At 38.9% G+C, this 17500-nt stretch overlaps 2 protein-coding genes and 1 long non-coding RNA gene across 8 annotated transcripts in view; 1 reads left to right on the forward strand and 2 right to left on the reverse strand.

Annotated features, from left to right (window-relative positions):
* Window positions 1-96: 96 nt before the first annotated feature.
* Window positions 97-11652, reverse strand: LOC137991988 (DNA-directed RNA polymerase III subunit RPC3-like). Of its 2 annotated transcripts, XM_068837008.1 has the most exons (15): window positions 10964-11652; window positions 9900-9972; window positions 9603-9627; window positions 9389-9457; window positions 8283-8318; window positions 4704-4796; window positions 4260-4340; window positions 3699-3750; window positions 2966-3026; window positions 2767-2833; window positions 1806-1889; window positions 1599-1700; window positions 914-963; window positions 568-726; window positions 97-271 (listed from the first exon to the last, which is right to left on the reverse strand). In XM_068837008.1, the coding sequence occupies exons 1-15, from the start codon at window positions 11517-11519 to the stop codon at window positions 202-204; spliced, it is 1578 nt and encodes a 525-aa protein (XP_068693109.1). In that variant the 5' UTR covers window positions 11520-11652; the 3' UTR covers window positions 97-201. The 2 variants fall into 2 exon arrangements, with proteins under 2 accessions (XP_068693109.1, XP_068693110.1); XM_068837009.1 differs by lacking the exon at window positions 8283-8318.
* A 595-nt stretch (window positions 11653-12247) lies between these two features.
* LOC137991992 (uncharacterized) lies at window positions 12248-15880 on the forward strand. Its single transcript, XR_011121631.1, has 2 exons — window positions 12248-12522; window positions 14655-15880. It is a non-coding gene; the product is annotated as an uncharacterized lncRNA (long non-coding RNA).
* A 147-nt stretch (window positions 15881-16027) lies between these two features.
* The window catches only part of LOC137991990 (protein ABHD8-like), a 10804-nt gene continuing 9331 nt past the window's right edge, over window positions 16028-17500 (reverse strand). For all 5 annotated transcript variants that reach the window (XM_068837018.1, XM_068837020.1, XM_068837015.1 and 2 more), the window contains 2 exons: window positions 17450-17500; window positions 16028-17358 (listed from right to left, as the gene is read on the reverse strand). The exon at window positions 17450-17500 is cut by the window's right edge and continues 20 nt beyond it. In XM_068837018.1, coding sequence (XP_068693119.1) covers window positions 16875-17358; window positions 17450-17500 — 535 coding nt within the window. In that variant the 3' untranslated portion in view covers window positions 16028-16874. The remainder of the gene's footprint in view (window positions 17359-17449) is intronic.

A 17500-nucleotide genomic window follows, 5' to 3' on the forward strand; every position in this document is an offset into this window, starting at 1 on the left:
TAGACTCTGAAGGTTTACTATACAAGATGTTGTGACGTGTCAACATAAATGAAAGAATATTACTTGCCACTGTCAAGCACCCGTCAACCAATTAATGCATCCTTGAATTTTGATTACTTAAAATCTTAATATTCAGTTACAATAAGTTCCGTGTTTAGTTAACAAAGACTGTTGTGATTCACCACTGCAAAACGTTTTCTTTTAATTTGTAGCAATGTACTGAGAAAGAATGAAAATTGTCTCATCAACTTGTATCTCACTCTGTTCCAACCTGAAATAAGAGATTATATAGATAGTGAATATCAGAAGCAGAGACTTCAGGGAAAAGGTGTAAGAAACGTCAGTTAAATCAAGGAATTGACAGGAAAATCTATCACTGGAGGCAGTTCTAAAATAAATTGTATGTGACTATCTTTAAAGACAAAAGCACAGGTAAGATACTCTGCAAAACTATCATCTTTCAGTGCTTCTCTATCTCTCTGGAAGTAATGTGTGCATACATGTTGGTCAGTTCCTGCCTTCCTGCCTGCCTGACAAATTGCAAACAATTTACATTATGTTGCTTACTTGGCAAGGGAAAGCTTGAGTTTCTTGAGTTGTTCCCTTTCTGCTGGTATTATAAGTTCTTGCAATTCCTCTATGACCTCAGCTGATGTGTCTTCACCATGTTGAGCTTTCAATGAATTTATTGTGGCTTCCAGTCTCTCTTCCTTTTCCACTAAACGTCTGAAGAGGGCAAGTAAATTGAATTTGAAATCTGTTTTTACTTTTGTTTAAGTCCCCCTTTCAAGTCAACTCTTATACTAAATCATGGCTCACAAAACTGTAAACCCAGGTGTCAATGAATAACTACAGTGTATGAACACCAACCCATATTCAAACACCAACAAGACAAAATGAATAATTTACATGCCTGTTCTCTTGAACTTCAGTTTGGCGTCTTGCCATCAGATTTCCCAATGCCTGAGGAAAAAGGGATTTCTTGTAAACCAAGTAACATTGATACAGACTTGGTACTGATCATGGAGCTTACCACTAAAGTTTGAGTGTAATTTGCAAGCACCAACACTATTACATTCCATAACTTAAGTTCAACAAGTTATATGGATTTAAAGTCTCATATGGCCTGTACGGCCCTGCACGTGCTTTCATTGTAAAACTATTGGGAAAATCCCCATATGAGGCAGTACGCATTAGCACGAGCAGGGCTGCAAAAAGCTGTACGGCCCTACTAGGAACACATACTGCTCCATGCAATGCAGTTTTAGGGGATTTCATTCCTTTTAAACATCCAAGTTATTTACAGCCAGAAAAGCAAATGCAAACAACATATTGCAAAAATTTTCTGGGCAAATTTTTGTTTCTTAGTTTAGTCAGAACTTCATATTCTGAGTACTCTTGAATAGTGTAAAGAGCCCAAATGATAAAATGCTTATTGACTGAGTTTAGGTCGGGCCAGGTCGGAAAATGTTTGGCCTCGGTCATGGCGCACACACCTCACTGCACTTGGTCCATAGGTCAAGAAAAGTAAAAACAAGATATTCTGGTGCCATGCATTCTATTGTTTTACAGAGAGTAATTTTTTGAGGGAAAAATACCTGGTAGGACTTTTCAATCAACATTCGGCTGAGCTGCGGAAGTTCCACTGAGAAAAGATAAAATGTCCTGGAAGGTGCATAGTCAGATGTCCGTGGAATCTCCTGATGACAAACAAGGTTTAAAAGGAACATAATCATGCATGTAAAATCCACTCTGACAAGAATCGGACCTTGTGCACAAGAAACAGGAAAAACATGGGCTGTTACCTGCAATGCAATAAATCTCTCTGCAAACAGCTTGTACAAAAATTCCTTAGCATCTTTTGATGAAATCATAGCTAGTTCACCGATCTGCAAATGAGATGAAAAATTATTGACGCAATGAGCAAAGGTCCCCACTGGCCACGTATCATTTTTCTAGTCATTTAATATGTCAGTTCTTTTTCTGCCAGTAATCATGATGCATGAAGTCATGAGCAAGTTCTTTTTCAAGAAATTGAGGCCCTGAAATGGAAGGTGAGTGAAGAGGAAAGGGTACAGGATTAAGAGCACAGACAGCCCGGATGAAAGAGGTTGAGGAGATTTGGATCTTTTCTGTAACCTAACAACAATGACATGCATGAATTGTCACCCGCCAATCAGCGTGTCGGGGCAGGTTTGTGGTTTTCAACTGTCAATGGTCCCGATACACTGATTGGTGGATTTGAACAATACCTCAAATGCCTTTGGTCCAGAATTTTGTACCAATAATATTGAAAAAGCTTTATTATAGTTTTCAGGATCACCTTTCTCAGTGAATTTTCGAAACACGAAGCTCAAATTTGGCAAAGGTATGGGGACATCCCTAATCAATTGGATGCTGGTATTTTTAAGGTGAGAATTTCACTGGTTTGGCATCAGATCCAGCTTAACTTTGACTAGGTCATGTGCCGGCAGCTGATTGCTGCCTGCATTAATTGTCTCCTTGGTTACCAGTAGTTCTAACCACCGAGGTCAAATAGACATCTTGCAAAATAGTGCTTAAAACAGCACAGGAGAGCAAAAAAAAAAAACATGACACATGACTCAGTTAACATTTTCTTCAAACTTTCATTGAATCATTTGCTTTAAATTCTGCATATTGGAACAAATTGTAGCCACCGTATTGTACATCTGTATTTCTTCTATAATATTGCCCACCGACAAAGGGTGGTCTGCCTGTGCTCTGCCTAATCATTTCACCACTTGCCTGTTTTTGTTCCATGTGTTTCTTGAGCAACAGCAATCTGAAGATTCTGAAACATCTGGAACCAAACCTAATAAAAATATTACCAGTATTTACAAGTAAGTAAATAAAAGCTTGTTCCTTAACTCCAACTTGACAGGGAAAGACGAGTAAATTCCACCAGTAAGTGCCATCTTTAGGCAATAAACATTTTTAAAGTTACCTTTCTTGAACAATAGATTCTATTGTATTTTGACAAAGTGCATCAATGCACTTTTGCATATCTAGAGCATTGTTAAGAAATCAAAGCATTACCGTTTTCACAAAAACATTAATATTGTTCTTCTCTTGAGAGAATATATATTATGTAGGTAGTGCAGCCCAGTGGTTAGGACACTTGCTTTGAGATACAGAGTTCCTGGGTTCAAGACCCATTCTGAAAACTCACTGAATTTGTTCCTGCTAGTCCATACTTCAAATTTTTGGTTACCCTTGTAAATAGCCAACTTGGAATTCTTAACAGTTGTTGTTTTGTTCTGTCATTTCATAGATTGTGTCATTGGCCCTGAAAAGCCCCTATGGGGAATGGTTCATAAAGTATGTATTGTGTTGTATTATTGTAAATGACACAGAAGCTGCTAGGGTTCACATGGCCAGAAGTTATCACAGTTCCAAGAAGCGTAAAGCAACCTTCTCCTGGACGGGATGCTAGTCCATTACATGGTTACAGCCAGCAGTAAGTCACACATCAGTACCCATTTTACATGACTGTATACATTTGGAGAGACAGTGTGGAGTCCTGAAAGTTTCTTGTGCAAGGAAACAACTGGGAAATAAAGCCAGGCCTAGAACCCTTGACCTTGTGGTCTGGAGTTTACTGTGCACTGACCACAACACCACATGCTGTGCATCAAATGTGAACATAGATTGCGTGGGCCTTATTAAATAAAGGATTCTAATGCAGTATGTTCCTCCTCCTCTTTCTCCAGTTTTTGAAACAAAATTTTCCTAAAAGTCAGATGCACAACCATAGGTAGGTGTGAGCAAGACAATCAGCATGCAGAAAATCCTGACCAATACATGAAGAGTTCTGCCACCAAGCAACCAGAGATGATTTAGGGTTCTGGCCCCAGTTGTTCACACGATGGATAGTGCTATCTGCCGGATAAATCATTAACCAGTGGATAAGTCATAGCAAAACCGATTGTACTATCCATTGGATAGTGATTTATCCGGTGGATAGCGTTATCCACCTCTTGAACAACTGGGGCCTGGTGGTGGGAGTTTGTCCTTCTCCCAATCAATACTAGTCAACTTAAAAGAGGCTTGATTAGGGTTCTTTGTATGGTTTATTCCCTTGATATTGGACAATGTCATCATTTTGTTAAGTTGAAGTCTCAAGTGCACTCTGGTGGATGAAATGCATAAAAGAGAAAATCTGCAGTCCTAGCTGAAATGGAATGGTGAATAGGTGAATGCTTTGTTTAAAAAACATTTAGTCTAAGAATGTTAAATACCTTCTCATCTGTAAGCAATGTAAGATATTGTGTGACTTGTGTATTCTCCATCTTTGGTGTGACTGTCAAGTTTTGCGAAATCTGTTACAAATAGGTTTTACTGGTATAAGATACAATACAGTGTAGTTACATAATAGCACTAACTAAGAAAAGTTTAAAATATAATGTTGCTGCTCTTCCCCCAATTTTTTTTTTTTTTTTCACCAAACAAAAGTACGTTACAATATTTACTTACAATTGTGCACTTAGATAAATGTTCCTGTATTGTCCATTCCCCAAATGTCTGGTGCAAATTATAACTCAACAACTACACGTCACTCTTTATATTGGTATATATTTCTCTTAATCAAATTCTAGCCTATAAATACTGAATTGTAAACTGGCAGGAATGTTACATTGCAGCTGTAATTCAGTTATTGTATTTTATTAAGATTAGGGACTTACTTCATGAAGTGACACTGGCTTTGATGTTGGTGACAGTGGATCTCTCTCCAGCCCATTCAAGTTGAGCATTGACCTCACAATCTCTCCTGCAAACTAAATTTTTTTTCAAATCTCCCTGACTTCAACCACTTTTTCAAAACATCATCACTGATGCATGTGATGTGAGTCCATGTGTTAATAATAATAGTAATAATAACAACAATAATAATCTCAAGTAGCGATGAAGAGTACCCTCAGTGGTTCTCTGAGGGAAAAACATTGCTGATTCCGGAACTGGGGGGAGTTCACTAGTGATGACCAAAGACCAATCACTTGTTTGAACACTATTTATAAATGGTAAACATCATGCCTACTGGCTCAGATTTGAATTACTACAGCTTGATGGAGGGTGTGCAAAGGGGTGCACACGCTGGATACAGCGGGAGGGTTGATAATTTGTTGATACACCGAGCGCTCACGTTAGACTGTTACAGGAGGAAGCACAACCTTAGCATGGGTTGGATTAATGTTAAGAAGGCCTACCACTCCATAGATCACGGTTGGTTAGAGAAGATGATGCTGTTGCACAGGTTTCCTGACTCGGTGTGTGGTACTGTCCGAACGTTGTAGAGAAGCTAGAATACCAGAATAGTGGTCACCACGACAAAAGGGGAGAGAGGCTTCGGAGACCATAATGTTTAGAAAGGGTCTGCCCCAGGGCAATGCCCTCTGCCCCAGGCTCTTCACGGTCTGTCTGAATCAGATCGCCTGGAAGATAAGTGCGTCAGACGGGTATAAACTTTCTAAGCCTATCGACACGTAGGATGTCATTGATCTGGTCGAGTCCCCTCTCGGACTACCATCGTGTGATTACATCTAATCAGTTTGCAATGCCAGCAATGAGTTTATGTTTATGTGGACTCAGCATTGGCCAATAACAGTGCTAAGGGAAATGGACAGAGAGGGCCTCAAGATCGTAGTAGAAAACAGAGGCAAGCACCCATGTGGTTCAACATCCGTGATCACCACTGTACCTGCCACGAGAGAAGGGAGGGAGGGGCTTGCGCTTGATCGAGAGCAAGTATAAAGAAACCAAGGTTAAAGCAGCAGTCAAGTTGTTCCAGAACAGAGACCCGGTGATAAAGATGGTGCGTGATTTCAAGAAGCGTGCGGAGAGTGTGGGACACCAGTCACTGACAAAAGAAGCGGCGAAGTACGTGGATGAGTATGGCCTGCAACTAAAGCTCCAATACCCTGCTGATCCAGCCTGCGTCTCAGAAGGAGGAGAGGTTATACCCAGAGAGAAGCTTAAAAGTCAACAGAGGAAACAGCAAGAATTAAGACTGGAAGGGGACGTAGAGGCCAAAAATTGGCAAGGGAAGTTGGTAAAAGCAAGAGAAGGTGACGAGGAGCTAAGCACTGAGCGATACTTTTGGTGGCTGAGCGAGTGGCGAATGTGCCCAACACACACAGTAGTGGGTATGTTCAAATTATATGAACAGCTTTTACCCACTCGATTGTATGCCCTCCACAAGACACACGGGAGTCCGAGCAGCGACCCAACATGTGGGTTATGTGGTACAGTGCCAGAGAGCATGGCTGACATCTTATCCGCTTCCCCTGCGCTTGCACAAACAAAGTACATGGCAAGACATGACCCTTTCTTCGAGATCCTATTTGATCTGGGCCTGATAGACACTGTACCTCCTTGGTATTCATCCATCAAACTGCAGCATGTCTATGAAACAGCAGAGGTACCGGCGTACTGGGGTGTTCTGGTCTATAGAGTCAGAACTGAGGGCGAATAGAATAGACGCCAGGATTGTCAACAACCAACACAAGCAAGTCATAGCCCTGGAGATGAGCTGCCCATGGGTGAGCAACTGTGACAAGAAGATGTCAGAGAAGACCATGAAGTATGCGCCACTCAGATGGGAGATGAAGCAGACGTAACCAGGATATGATATCACCCAGTACAATATGATCATAGAGGACACACGGAAAATCATAAAGACACACGGAATAAGAATAAGATGGACATCCCAGGATACAGAACGGCCGCAGGCCAAAGAACCTTCTATTATCGAGCGGTTTCTCTGTGGAATAACCTACCTGGAAGTCTCACTGAGATGACAAACCTTGTATTATTCAAAAAAGAACTAATGCGTCATTTACAAAGAGAATGTTAGAAGCTTTCAATGATTTTAACATATATCAAATTTCTTGTCAAATTTGTTATATAAATATGATTCTAATCATTTCTTACTGTTTTATAGTTTTAAATATTTTATTGAATATTGTAATTACTTTAAGAATTTCAAATATTTAATCATTTCTCATTGTTCTATAGTTTTAGATATTTTATTGAATCTTGTAATTACTTTGAAAAGCCAGAATTTGGAAAGTAATAAAGTTATTATTATTATTATTATTATTGTTTTGGGGGGATGGTCCAAGGACTTTGCTTCTCTACAGAAGCTGGTGGGCAACAGAGCTAAAGGTGTGCTCAGCAAGAAGCAAAAGGCGTGCCTCTCAGGAACTCTCAATATTGCTCCCGTGTTTGAAGTCGTAACGTAAGCACTCAAGAACTCTCAGTCGCCAATGGGGCCTTTTCACTTGAGAAAAACATTTTCTAAGTTTTACTACAGTTGTAGGTCTCTTCTTCGTAATTAGTTTAGCTTTTGTTCCCTTTATAGACCACGGGTTACGCTGCAGCAGCGCCCCGTGATGCTACTTAACTGTATATAGCATACAGACCTTTTAACTGCTATATATTCATAATCATAATCATCATTCATTTTAGTCAACATTTGTTTTAATAGCTTTATTTCAAAAACTCAATAATGACTCATGAGCGAAAGAGGTTACCAAGATAATGATAAAACCTCATGTGCATGAGCTTTAAACCCGATAAAACAGCCTTCATCAGAAGTCATTTTATAAAGAATGGTAATGAGGTCCTGCATGTTTTTCGCGTATGCTAATATCTTCATCTCACATTTTGCACCATTGTCTGGACTCCAGACAATGCTTTTTGTGGAATGTTTTTGAAGCCATTCAACAAACTAATATGTCAAGTTTCATTAGGTCAAAAACCACTTAGCTTCACCTCATGGTTTTAACCCAATAAAACACTCCTGCTCGTTCATTAAACAGCACATACCGGTAACTAAAACAAGTTGTCTAGTTATTCTGGGGAACTGTACACAATGTACGTGAAATCAAATTTAATATTAATTTTGTTTAATTGCATCCCATTTTACGCAAGCTGGAAGAAAAAGAAAAACATGACCCTTTCCTTCCTAACTAATGCCAGACAATTTAGTGATTTTACTTGCCAATGGGACCCATTTCAGGGGTGAAAGGTTAATCAACCAATTTAAAATACAAAATCAAACATTAGCTTGAAACTTCACACCAATGCCCCAAAGAGCATGAACAATATTGTGTTTTGAGGTTTGTATTGGTGAGTGCATTTGAATGTTTAAATGAGAGGTGTACAGTACAGTGTGTCTTATGTGCTCTATGTGTGAGCAGGCATAGAGTTCCTGTACTCCAAAGGAAAAAGTTAATTGTAACAGTGAAAAATGGTAAATATACCTTGTCCACTTTCTTTGTAACAGCTGAAACTATATCCTGAAGGGAGAAACTACAATAGTCAAATTGTGGACTAATTTCAGACAGGAAGTCCTCAAATGCCTAACCTCAGCAAAGAACGGTCATGATTGTACACAAAAAATGAAGACCATACAAAAATTTAAAAAACCCTAAAGTAAATTTCTCTCCTGACTACTTTATCCTTGCAATGTAGAAGTCATGCAGCACTTATTTCCCCAAATCCCAGGTCATGTTTTGACCAAAAAGGGCACCAAGACCTTCACTATTAGGATGGAGCTACTATTGCTTTATGCTGAACTCTTTGAGCAACTCTAATACTAGTTCCCCAAACTTCTAACATGCATCATAAACAGACATATAATGCAACTTAAAGCTTGAACTGGTTATTACTTCATCCTTTCCCTTCAAAGAGTCACACTTACAGATTTTACTTTAGCACCAGACAATTTTATTCAACAATGGGGGCCAGTTCAGAGGTGAAGGGGTTAATGATCACTGATCAAAACACTCGAAACACAACCCAGTGCACACAGTAGATAAAGTTGAGCAAAAGCCAATGAATAACTAACACAACTTGAACCAGGGAGTCTATATAAGTAGTCAGCTGTTAGTAAAAACCACATTTGTACTTTTCTGTCTTGGCTAGCTTAACTCAGCAACACCCCCTAACCCTAACCCTATATTTCAGTTACAAAACTTTCTGATAATACTGACATTGCCAAGTCACATAAACCAGCATTAGCAACATGGTATAATTGTCTGGCTATTTTGTTTTAGTTACGCCACTGTCTTTGTTTCGGCTTTAGAAGTCACAACATTACTTTTGAAAGTATTGAAAGAAGGGGAGTTAAGTTGAAAGAAAAACTTTTCTCCAGGGACAGCGACTGGTGCTCTGGTAACCTAAACTGAAGTCAGTTATTCTGTGTACCTTACTAAAACCTTTTGATCTTTCATTACCAAGTTTTAGATTTTAACTTTCTTATACACGCACTACAATTTTTGCTCTGTTAACATTTTTTCCCCTCTTTTTTTAAATTAGATATTAGAATATATTTTTTTACAATCTTACAGCAGAAAAACATTTGTACCTCGTCAAGAAACTCCTGATGAAACCTGCCAAAATTGAGTTTCCATAAGATACCATCATCTTTAATTTCCTTGATAACCAAAAAAATACAAAATGATTGCTTTTCACAGTCTTATTGGCTCAAACAACTTCAAAACGTAAGTGTGATGTCTCTAAGTAAACATCAGTTAATGATAGGTATCTCATACCAGAGTCTATAAAATATCAGTACTTACAGAACAAGTATCACTAGCACTTGACCTGTAAAGGCAAATAGTATAAGCAACTATATTTTATTAAGAATATTATAATTAGAGCAAGTTTGATATGAGCTCTGTGTGAAAATCTCAGTAAGACTTCTACTGGTGTCACTAACTGATAATTAAGGACAAACTAAGGGAAAAAATGCAATAGCAAGAGCCGGGTTATCACTATTTGAATCTTTTTTGGTGCACTTGACTTTGATCAGACCATTTTCAAAAAAGGAAAAGTCTTAACTCTTTTTGCATGTCCACAATAATTGTAGTACTTACTTTTCTCCAATTCTTTGTCTCTTGGATGGATTGCCTTCATCATCAAGGATTCTTTTTCGTTTAATACCCAGTCCTAACCAAACATTTAAAAAGATTCCTAATATTTTTTCGTGGTTAATCTGACTTAGATTATTTGCATAAACGTGTTAGAGTTAAGATGTCCACAAACTGTATTTTAGACCGACTGCAGTCAGATGTCGATGGAGTTTTATTCTGGTTATTCACACACACCGCCTGGTTGTGTGTGCTCTCCGCTTTTGCATAATGTGCTAACCTACTTATATATGCATATGCGAAATGTAATATACAATAGGTGCTAATTTGGTGCCGCTATGTTACATGCATAATGTGCCAACCTACTTACATATGCGTATGTGAAATGTAATATACAATAGGTGCTAATTTGGTGCCGCTATGTTACACCGACTATATATTCACATCAATAAGTAACCTGTAGCAAAAGTGGAACAGAAAAAATTGTGCACAGCAACTGAGTTTTACAGTGCAATGCGCCTTACTGTGGCCACCCAACAAACTTTGACATGTGACATTTACATGTAAATACGTCAACTCAACAACCCATGCAATGGTTTTCAACTTACAACTGTATGAACTTTGCAAGGAGGCGTGACTGTCAATCAAATTCACACACCCTGATTGGCGGACAATTTGTAAAAAATTTGTTAGGTGGCCACGGTAAGGCGCGTCACACTGTAAAATAGTTTAATATAGGAATAGAAACCATTGTTGATTATAGTTCACATAACCATTCACAAAGCAGCCAGGGGGACAGTCAAACATATTTTTATGCTATCCAGGCTTAAAATGAATGCAACTTTAAAAAGTTATGATCCAAGACCTGCCACTCCTGCATAGTGTCTTCCTCAGAATGTTGGGTCTTGAATCGTAAATTTTTAAGTTGCATTCGTTTTAAGCCAAAGTGGCATGAAATAATTATGTTTGAAATAGAAAACATCTCATTTATTGCTTATAATAACAAATATCCTTGGTATTTATTATCTGGTACAAAAAGTGTTAAAGACTTTCAAATTCTACTACATCACCTTGGAAGGCAACTCCAGGAGGCAAAGCGTATATGTCATCTTCTGTATAACTACTTGTCTCCGCACTATCTTCAGTAACAGTCTTCACTCTTTGCAAAAAGTGATTCTTCACAAGATCAGCAAACGTCGATTTCACGTCAGTTTCGTCGAAATCAAGGTTCTCGTCGATTAAATGGCTCGTAACTTTCGCCACCACTTTGGTCATTGGAATGGATCCGTGTTGTAAAATCTCGTCCACAATTAATTCACCAGTGTACCCAAACAAAGATTTTGCACAGTAAATGTAACGAGGAGCTCGAGCACGAACAAGTATGTTTGATATCCATGCATTATACAAGGTAACGTTCCTCTTGTTGACTTCAAATGTGACGAAATGGTGCTGTATAAGGCAACATACGCACTTTTGAACCTGATCTCGACTCAGTTTAGTATCTCGAATAATATCTCGCAAAGGACGAGGTCCTTTTGCCACAAGATAGTTGCCGACTTTTCCCACAACTTCTCCATAGTGCTCTTTTAATATAAGAGATGCTAATCTCTTCTGCTGGACGGACATAACAATTTCAAGTCCTCTCAGGTGTATTTGACTCACTGCATACTACGTTGTCTCGTAGATTTAGTATTTTCCTGTTTTCTTACACAAATTTTACGGGATGTCTCAGAAAGTCAAGGTGTTTCTCAGACTTCGACAGGACACTATTCACAGTAATTACTGTATGTATGGTACCTTATGGTTACCTTATGCTTCATTGGTGAATGACGAAGACGATCAGCCAATCAGACGGTACAACATTGAGTGTAACGTTGACTGAGACTTGTTTTGCTCCGGGGGGGGCGGGGGGGGACTCCCATATAAAAAGGGGAGGGAAGCTCGTCGGAAATTTTAAATTAAACCCCTAAAGGAGACCAATCTGGGCGTGACCCAGGCTTCTTTGACCCCTAAAATATACCATATTAAAATGCAGGGAAATGAAAAAATACAGTGACTTTTAATGATGGCAAAGACATTATCATAAGAAATATAAAAGTGTAAATAAACACTTTTATATTTCCTTGCGCGCAACCCGAAAGGAGACCTTCAAGGCTACATATGATTGCGTTTTTGCCCAGAACACCCTAAGTGAGACCAAAATCCGAAATTTACTTCCCTAAGCGAGACGTCGAGCATCCCTCCCCTTTTTATATGGGAGTCCCTCTCCCCCCCCTCCCCTCCCCTCGCCGGGTTTTGCTTCCGCTTTCACATTTTATCTACTGTGTCTTCAAGTGAAACACGAGCAAGTAAGCGTTTAAATCTTGCGTTAACTTTCACTTTCTAATTTGTTCTTGTAGCGAAGATTTAGATATTCGTTTAATTAATAGTCAAGCATGATTAATTAATTACCAGGCAAAGTACACCCTATTTCCGGACTCTAAAACTTTACGATTCTGTATTTCGTTGTAAAAACGAAACAAATTCGAACGATACGTTCGAAAGACTAATTGACTAGTCTGCTTGCGTTTGTTCTTTTCGTAACCAAGCTACGCTCCTTTTAGGTGGGAAGATTCAAGTTTTCGTTGAGGTAAGTAAAATCCGTCTGCGATTTTTATCGCGCGTCCTTGATGTCTTTTCAATTAAGCGATAGATAGATTTATTATTATTTTTCGACACAAGTTAAGCTGAAAGGGCTACGTTATTGAGCATATAAGAATTTTTCGTTTGCAGTTTCGTATCTCCGAGCAAGATAACCTGCGATCAGGCGTACTTTTCTTTAGAGAGGGCGTGAAATGTGGAAATGTACCCTGTCTAAAGAAAAGTACGCCTGATCGCAGGTTACGAGTAAGACTACTAGAGAGTTTGATTGCATTTTTGGCGAGGTGTACTTAATTCCGGACACCCAACGATAGCAAAACAGCAGGGAAGCGCCGTCAAGGAATGGCCGAGAAAAGTGTTTTGCAAATGAAGATTATTGAAATTCGAAAACATTGATGTTGTCCGATCCAGTTTCCCACTGTTGTTTTCCCATCAGTCACCAGTCTTAGATTCCTGCAATTCCGTTTTGAGTGGTTGAAATGCTTTAAATTCGGACAAAATGTACTTGTATTTAAAGGAAGGTTTCTTTATTCGACTTTTATATGATGTATTTTGCCGTGGTCGTAGCCTGCGTAGCAAGCGCTTCCGGCGTGGAAGATTTTTTATTTATTTATGTTTTTTGCGCTCGCCCTATTCTCGCGCGGCCGAAAAAAGAGTTCGCTCCTCGCCCGCTGGAAATGCTTGCTAAATGCAGCCCACCGTGGTCGAGAACAATATTGTCTTGTAACGGTCGTCCGTAATTAGAGCAACCTGTCCGGAATTAGGGCACCGAATTTGACTTAGTCTTTCCGCAATTACAAAGAAACCAATAAGCTTCAAGCGGTGAAACTTCCCGCCCTACTTACCAGCGGTGGAAGCTACATTGTGGCTAAATTTTAGTTCGTTAATGGTGTTTTGCGGTAAGATATTACAGTTTTTCAAAAAGTGTCCGGAAATACGGCAACTACGGTATCGGAATTTGAACGCAGACGGTTCAAAATTTATTGTACTCTTTCGAACTGTTACCAATAACTAGTGTTGCCGGAAGACAACAACAGTAATAGGTGCAGCTTCGAATAGAGTGGTTTTCAAATGAGTGTCGTAAAACCAAAACCAAAGTAATTACTTTGGCCAATCAAAAAGGACGGGAGACAATCCAGTAAACCAATCAAAACTCGAAGTAATTACACGTAGCCGACACAAAGCGCGGGAAAATGTGCACGCACGAGCCACAATTGGTTTTGGTTTCACTTCTGATTGGTTGAAAAAGTGGCTCGAGAACTTTGAACCAATCACTGAGTGAAGTAATTATAAACCAAAGCAATTCGCTAATTACTTTCGACACTCAATTGAAAACCGCTCTAGTGTTTGGATGACCAATTAGGTTAGGCCTGGAGAATAATGTCAATATCAGAGGCATAAACTTACTATCCTTGGGCCATTCCATTTAATAGATGCACCCCCCCCCCCTCCCCCAGTGAAGGGGTATTTATCCCCCTAGGATATTGAAGATCAAAGTGCCATCACATTCACCCTCTTGGAAAAAGAGGGGAAAAGGGTATAGATCCCAGAAACCAACTGGGTTACCCCCTCAGAAATCCAGAAATCACTTTACTTACCCCTGCCCTCCTGAATTTCCAAGCCTCTCAATAGGAAGGGGGGGGGGGGGGTGTGCATAGTAAATGAAATGGCCCTTTGCAAGACTCAATTGGGTTTGTAAACATTCCATCCTAGAGTGCATGGGTTGTTTTGTGCAACAGCGAACAGCTGTAAAGCACTGCGTACTCAAGACCTTGGGTACACTGCTGGAGGTCAGTTCTTTAGTTTTCTTACCCGGTTAAGCTTATGTTGCTATACACCAAGAATAAATAAGCAATATCAACAAATAGTGACAAAACAAAAATAAAGTACAAAATACGTTCATCGCACAAATAGATGATAAAATTAAAAAATAATCAGATCAATTTGTGATCTGCTTCGAGATCTAAATTGGAAAACATAGGGTAAACTGACATTTCCTTGATTTTACCTCCTTCCCTTCCCTGTTTAGTTTAAAGTCTTCCTTGGATTGTCTTTTTTAGATCCAAACGGTTGACCTATTTAATCCATTACAATTGTTGACCTGTGTTTTATCCATTGTAGTTTTTGGGGACACACAGAAGAATGAAATTGCAAGAAGTTTACACCACCCAATTATTGTTCACCGGTATCAGAATTGACTAATGAAGAAATTGGCATGTTTTGTTATTCCCTTGGTAGTCCCTCATTGAAAAACGATCAGTCTGGTCTACTTGATGGAAAATATCACAATAAGATGTCCTGGTTGTGGCCAGGAAATCCTGCGAGGTGCTGCAGTTGAGTGTAACTTTAAATCAAGCAGCAGCCATACAGGAAAATATATGTCATTTGATTTGCCACAGGAGAGGGACTGGCTCTGTATGGAATGCAAGTACATTGTGGAGAATCACTATGGCAATCTCTCTTGTGTGACATCAGAGGATGCCTATGCCCTTCTCTATAGCATCAGAATGAAAAAGGGTGGCTCTGGCTGCGTATGCTGCAATACATGCACAGTAATGTAGCTCCTAACACATGGAGCTCTTTCAAAATCTGTAAAGTGACTGGCTTGTAACAAAATCACATAAGAATAGCAAAAACAATTGAAAAACGCAGAGACACACTATCCAGGTCATTGCATTCTTTAGGAGCTAAACTTTCATAAAATATAACCAAACATTCAGGGGTACCCAACAGAGGTGTTCTGCAAAATATCTGTTCCGCAGTGGAATTCAGCTGCCTGGCAAGTTATTTTCACTGGGAAACTTAGCATTTCAATCCATGCTGGCTGGATGAGAAGAGAAACAGACAATAGTCCATTTTACAGTTGTGTCCTTAGTTACCTGGCCTGTGAATGAAAGTGAGACTGGAGTTGACCTCATTTTGATAGAAACGTCACTGTCTTTCTTATGTAAATTCTTACTAATTAGCATGACAACAACATCATTAACATAACAAAAGTAGGGAGGTCTGTATCATAAGAAGGTCAACACCAGCCTCACTTTCCTTTAAGAAAAAAACCTGTTGATCGGGTTAGGTTAACGAGTTCTTTGCTGGCTGGGAAACGGTGACACAAAGTCAGCTGGCTGGGAATTTCCCTCACTATCTAGCTGGGAGCCAGAATTTTGCTCATAATCATCCTGGGAGTGCGGAACACCTTTTTTCCCAGTTTTCTTGTGATGTATTACTACACATTTTGGAAATAATTTTCTTTGGGTGCCCCTGAACATTGCTGATAGATTTTTTAGCAGAGTGACAAATTTAATACTCTTTTATAGAAAAGAATTAATATACATGTAATACCTATGAAAGATGTTTCTTGTATTTTTTACTTATACCCAAACACGGTGTAATTTTTTTGGTAGAGTTGGAGAATTAAGGACAAGTTTAGCAAAGTGTCACATAGCTTTGCACACACTCGCACACGAACACTGCAGCATAAGCAATTCATTGTCATCTCACAACTGAAGGTGCTTTTATTGAAAATTTTCGGTTCTTTGATAAAAACACATTACAACCAAATTTCATTATTAAGTGACTTAAACATGCATTTTGTTTGTATAACAAAGAAAATTGTGGAACGTTGTGGTGATGTTTCGACATGTATTAAGTCTTAGATATGTACACATATATATAATTGGCACAAATTATTTAAATCTCCATCTTGGGGTAAAATTCTCCCAGAGAATAAAGTACATCCAAGAATATAAAATGTGAGGAATGTGGGTGGTTTTTGTGCGGGTGACTGTATGAGAAAAGATGGTTTTAAATAAGAAGGGTCTTAAGTATCATTTTCATGATTATTCTGATTAGTATTAGTGCTTTTGATGTAAACAGCAGTATGTTCCACATAAACCTGGCTTCAATGGACAAAAATTATGTTTATGAAGTAAACAGCACACCAAACAATAAATTTATTACCTAAGAAACTTTGAACGGAACTAAAAAGGAACAAAATAGTCCCAGTTTATGGAAATAATTTATATTCTTTTTTGTTAAACATTACCTCCTAGTCCTGAGTGAGAATTAATAGATTTTACTCATTCATGTGGGCCGCTTTAAGAGTCAATGGATTATTAAAAAAAAGGGAAATTTAAATTATTACCCTGAACAGCCCAAAATTTGCTGCAACCCTTTTGTTTTGAGTGCTGCTAGTATTATCTAATGGTTGCAGTACTAGGTGCTTCATTTCTGAGCCTACTCTTGGCTATCTCATTAGCCACATTATTAACTTTGTCCATGGAATTCCTGCAGGAAATCTCCTAACAGCACCTGGATCTAAGCTTCAAGGCAAGAAAGTAGCCACTAATTCACTGACCCTTCCTTTGGTTCTGCTTTATCAAGTGGTAAACTGTTGTCCAAGTCATGATCACCAACATTTGATGCCTGTTTTAAGCTATCCACAGTGTCTGCAAAAGATAATTTTCTACTTCTTTCCTCAGTTTGTGGTATTTCCAAACATGTCTCTTTCCTTTCTTGTTGCAACAAGTGTAGTTCTTTAACCTCATCTGCTGAGCTTCTCCTCCTAGAGTGATAGTTTACTGGAACAGTAAGTGGAGAACTTGAACCCTTCCTCGTATCTTCTGTGTTCTGCTCTAGATAGGGTTCTATGGACAATCCACTTGAACATCTCCTGACTTGTTCATTAAAACCGTCCGCAGCTGTCTTGTGAGATTCAGCCTTGATGAGGTCAGTGGCTTTTGTAACATGAAGAGATCCTTTGGAAGAATCATCAGTTGATCTTGAGGTGCCATCTCGCTGAAGAAAATTGTGTATCAACCAATTTACCCTACAAAAAAGTAACAGGATAAAAATGAGCCTTACACTAGCTTTCACCAAAAAATAATGCACAAACATTCCACATAGATGAGCTCCCATACCTTTTTGGAGATTCAACCATAACCATATGACCTGCATCTTGAATGACCTCC

The sequence above is a fragment of the Montipora foliosa genome, chromosome 2 (assembly GCF_036669935.1).
Source record: "Montipora foliosa isolate CH-2021 chromosome 2, ASM3666993v2, whole genome shotgun sequence".
Taxonomy (NCBI): Eukaryota; Metazoa; Cnidaria; class Anthozoa; order Scleractinia; family Acroporidae; genus Montipora; species Montipora foliosa.

Bases quoted from the DNA above. Each gene is read 5' to 3' on its own strand.
- LOC137991988 (XM_068837008.1), bottom strand. From the start codon at position 11,519: ATGTCCGTCCAGCAGAAGAGATTAGCATCTCTTATATTAAAAGAGCAC. The intron at 2,834-2,965 runs GTAACTTTAAAA...TATTTTTATTAG, and splicing joins GAATCTATTGTTCAAGAAAG to GTTTGGTTCCAGATGTTTCA. The intron at 964-1,598 runs GTATTTTTCCCT...CTTTTTCCTCAG, and splicing joins TGATTGAAAAGTCCTACCAG to GCATTGGGAAATCTGATGGC.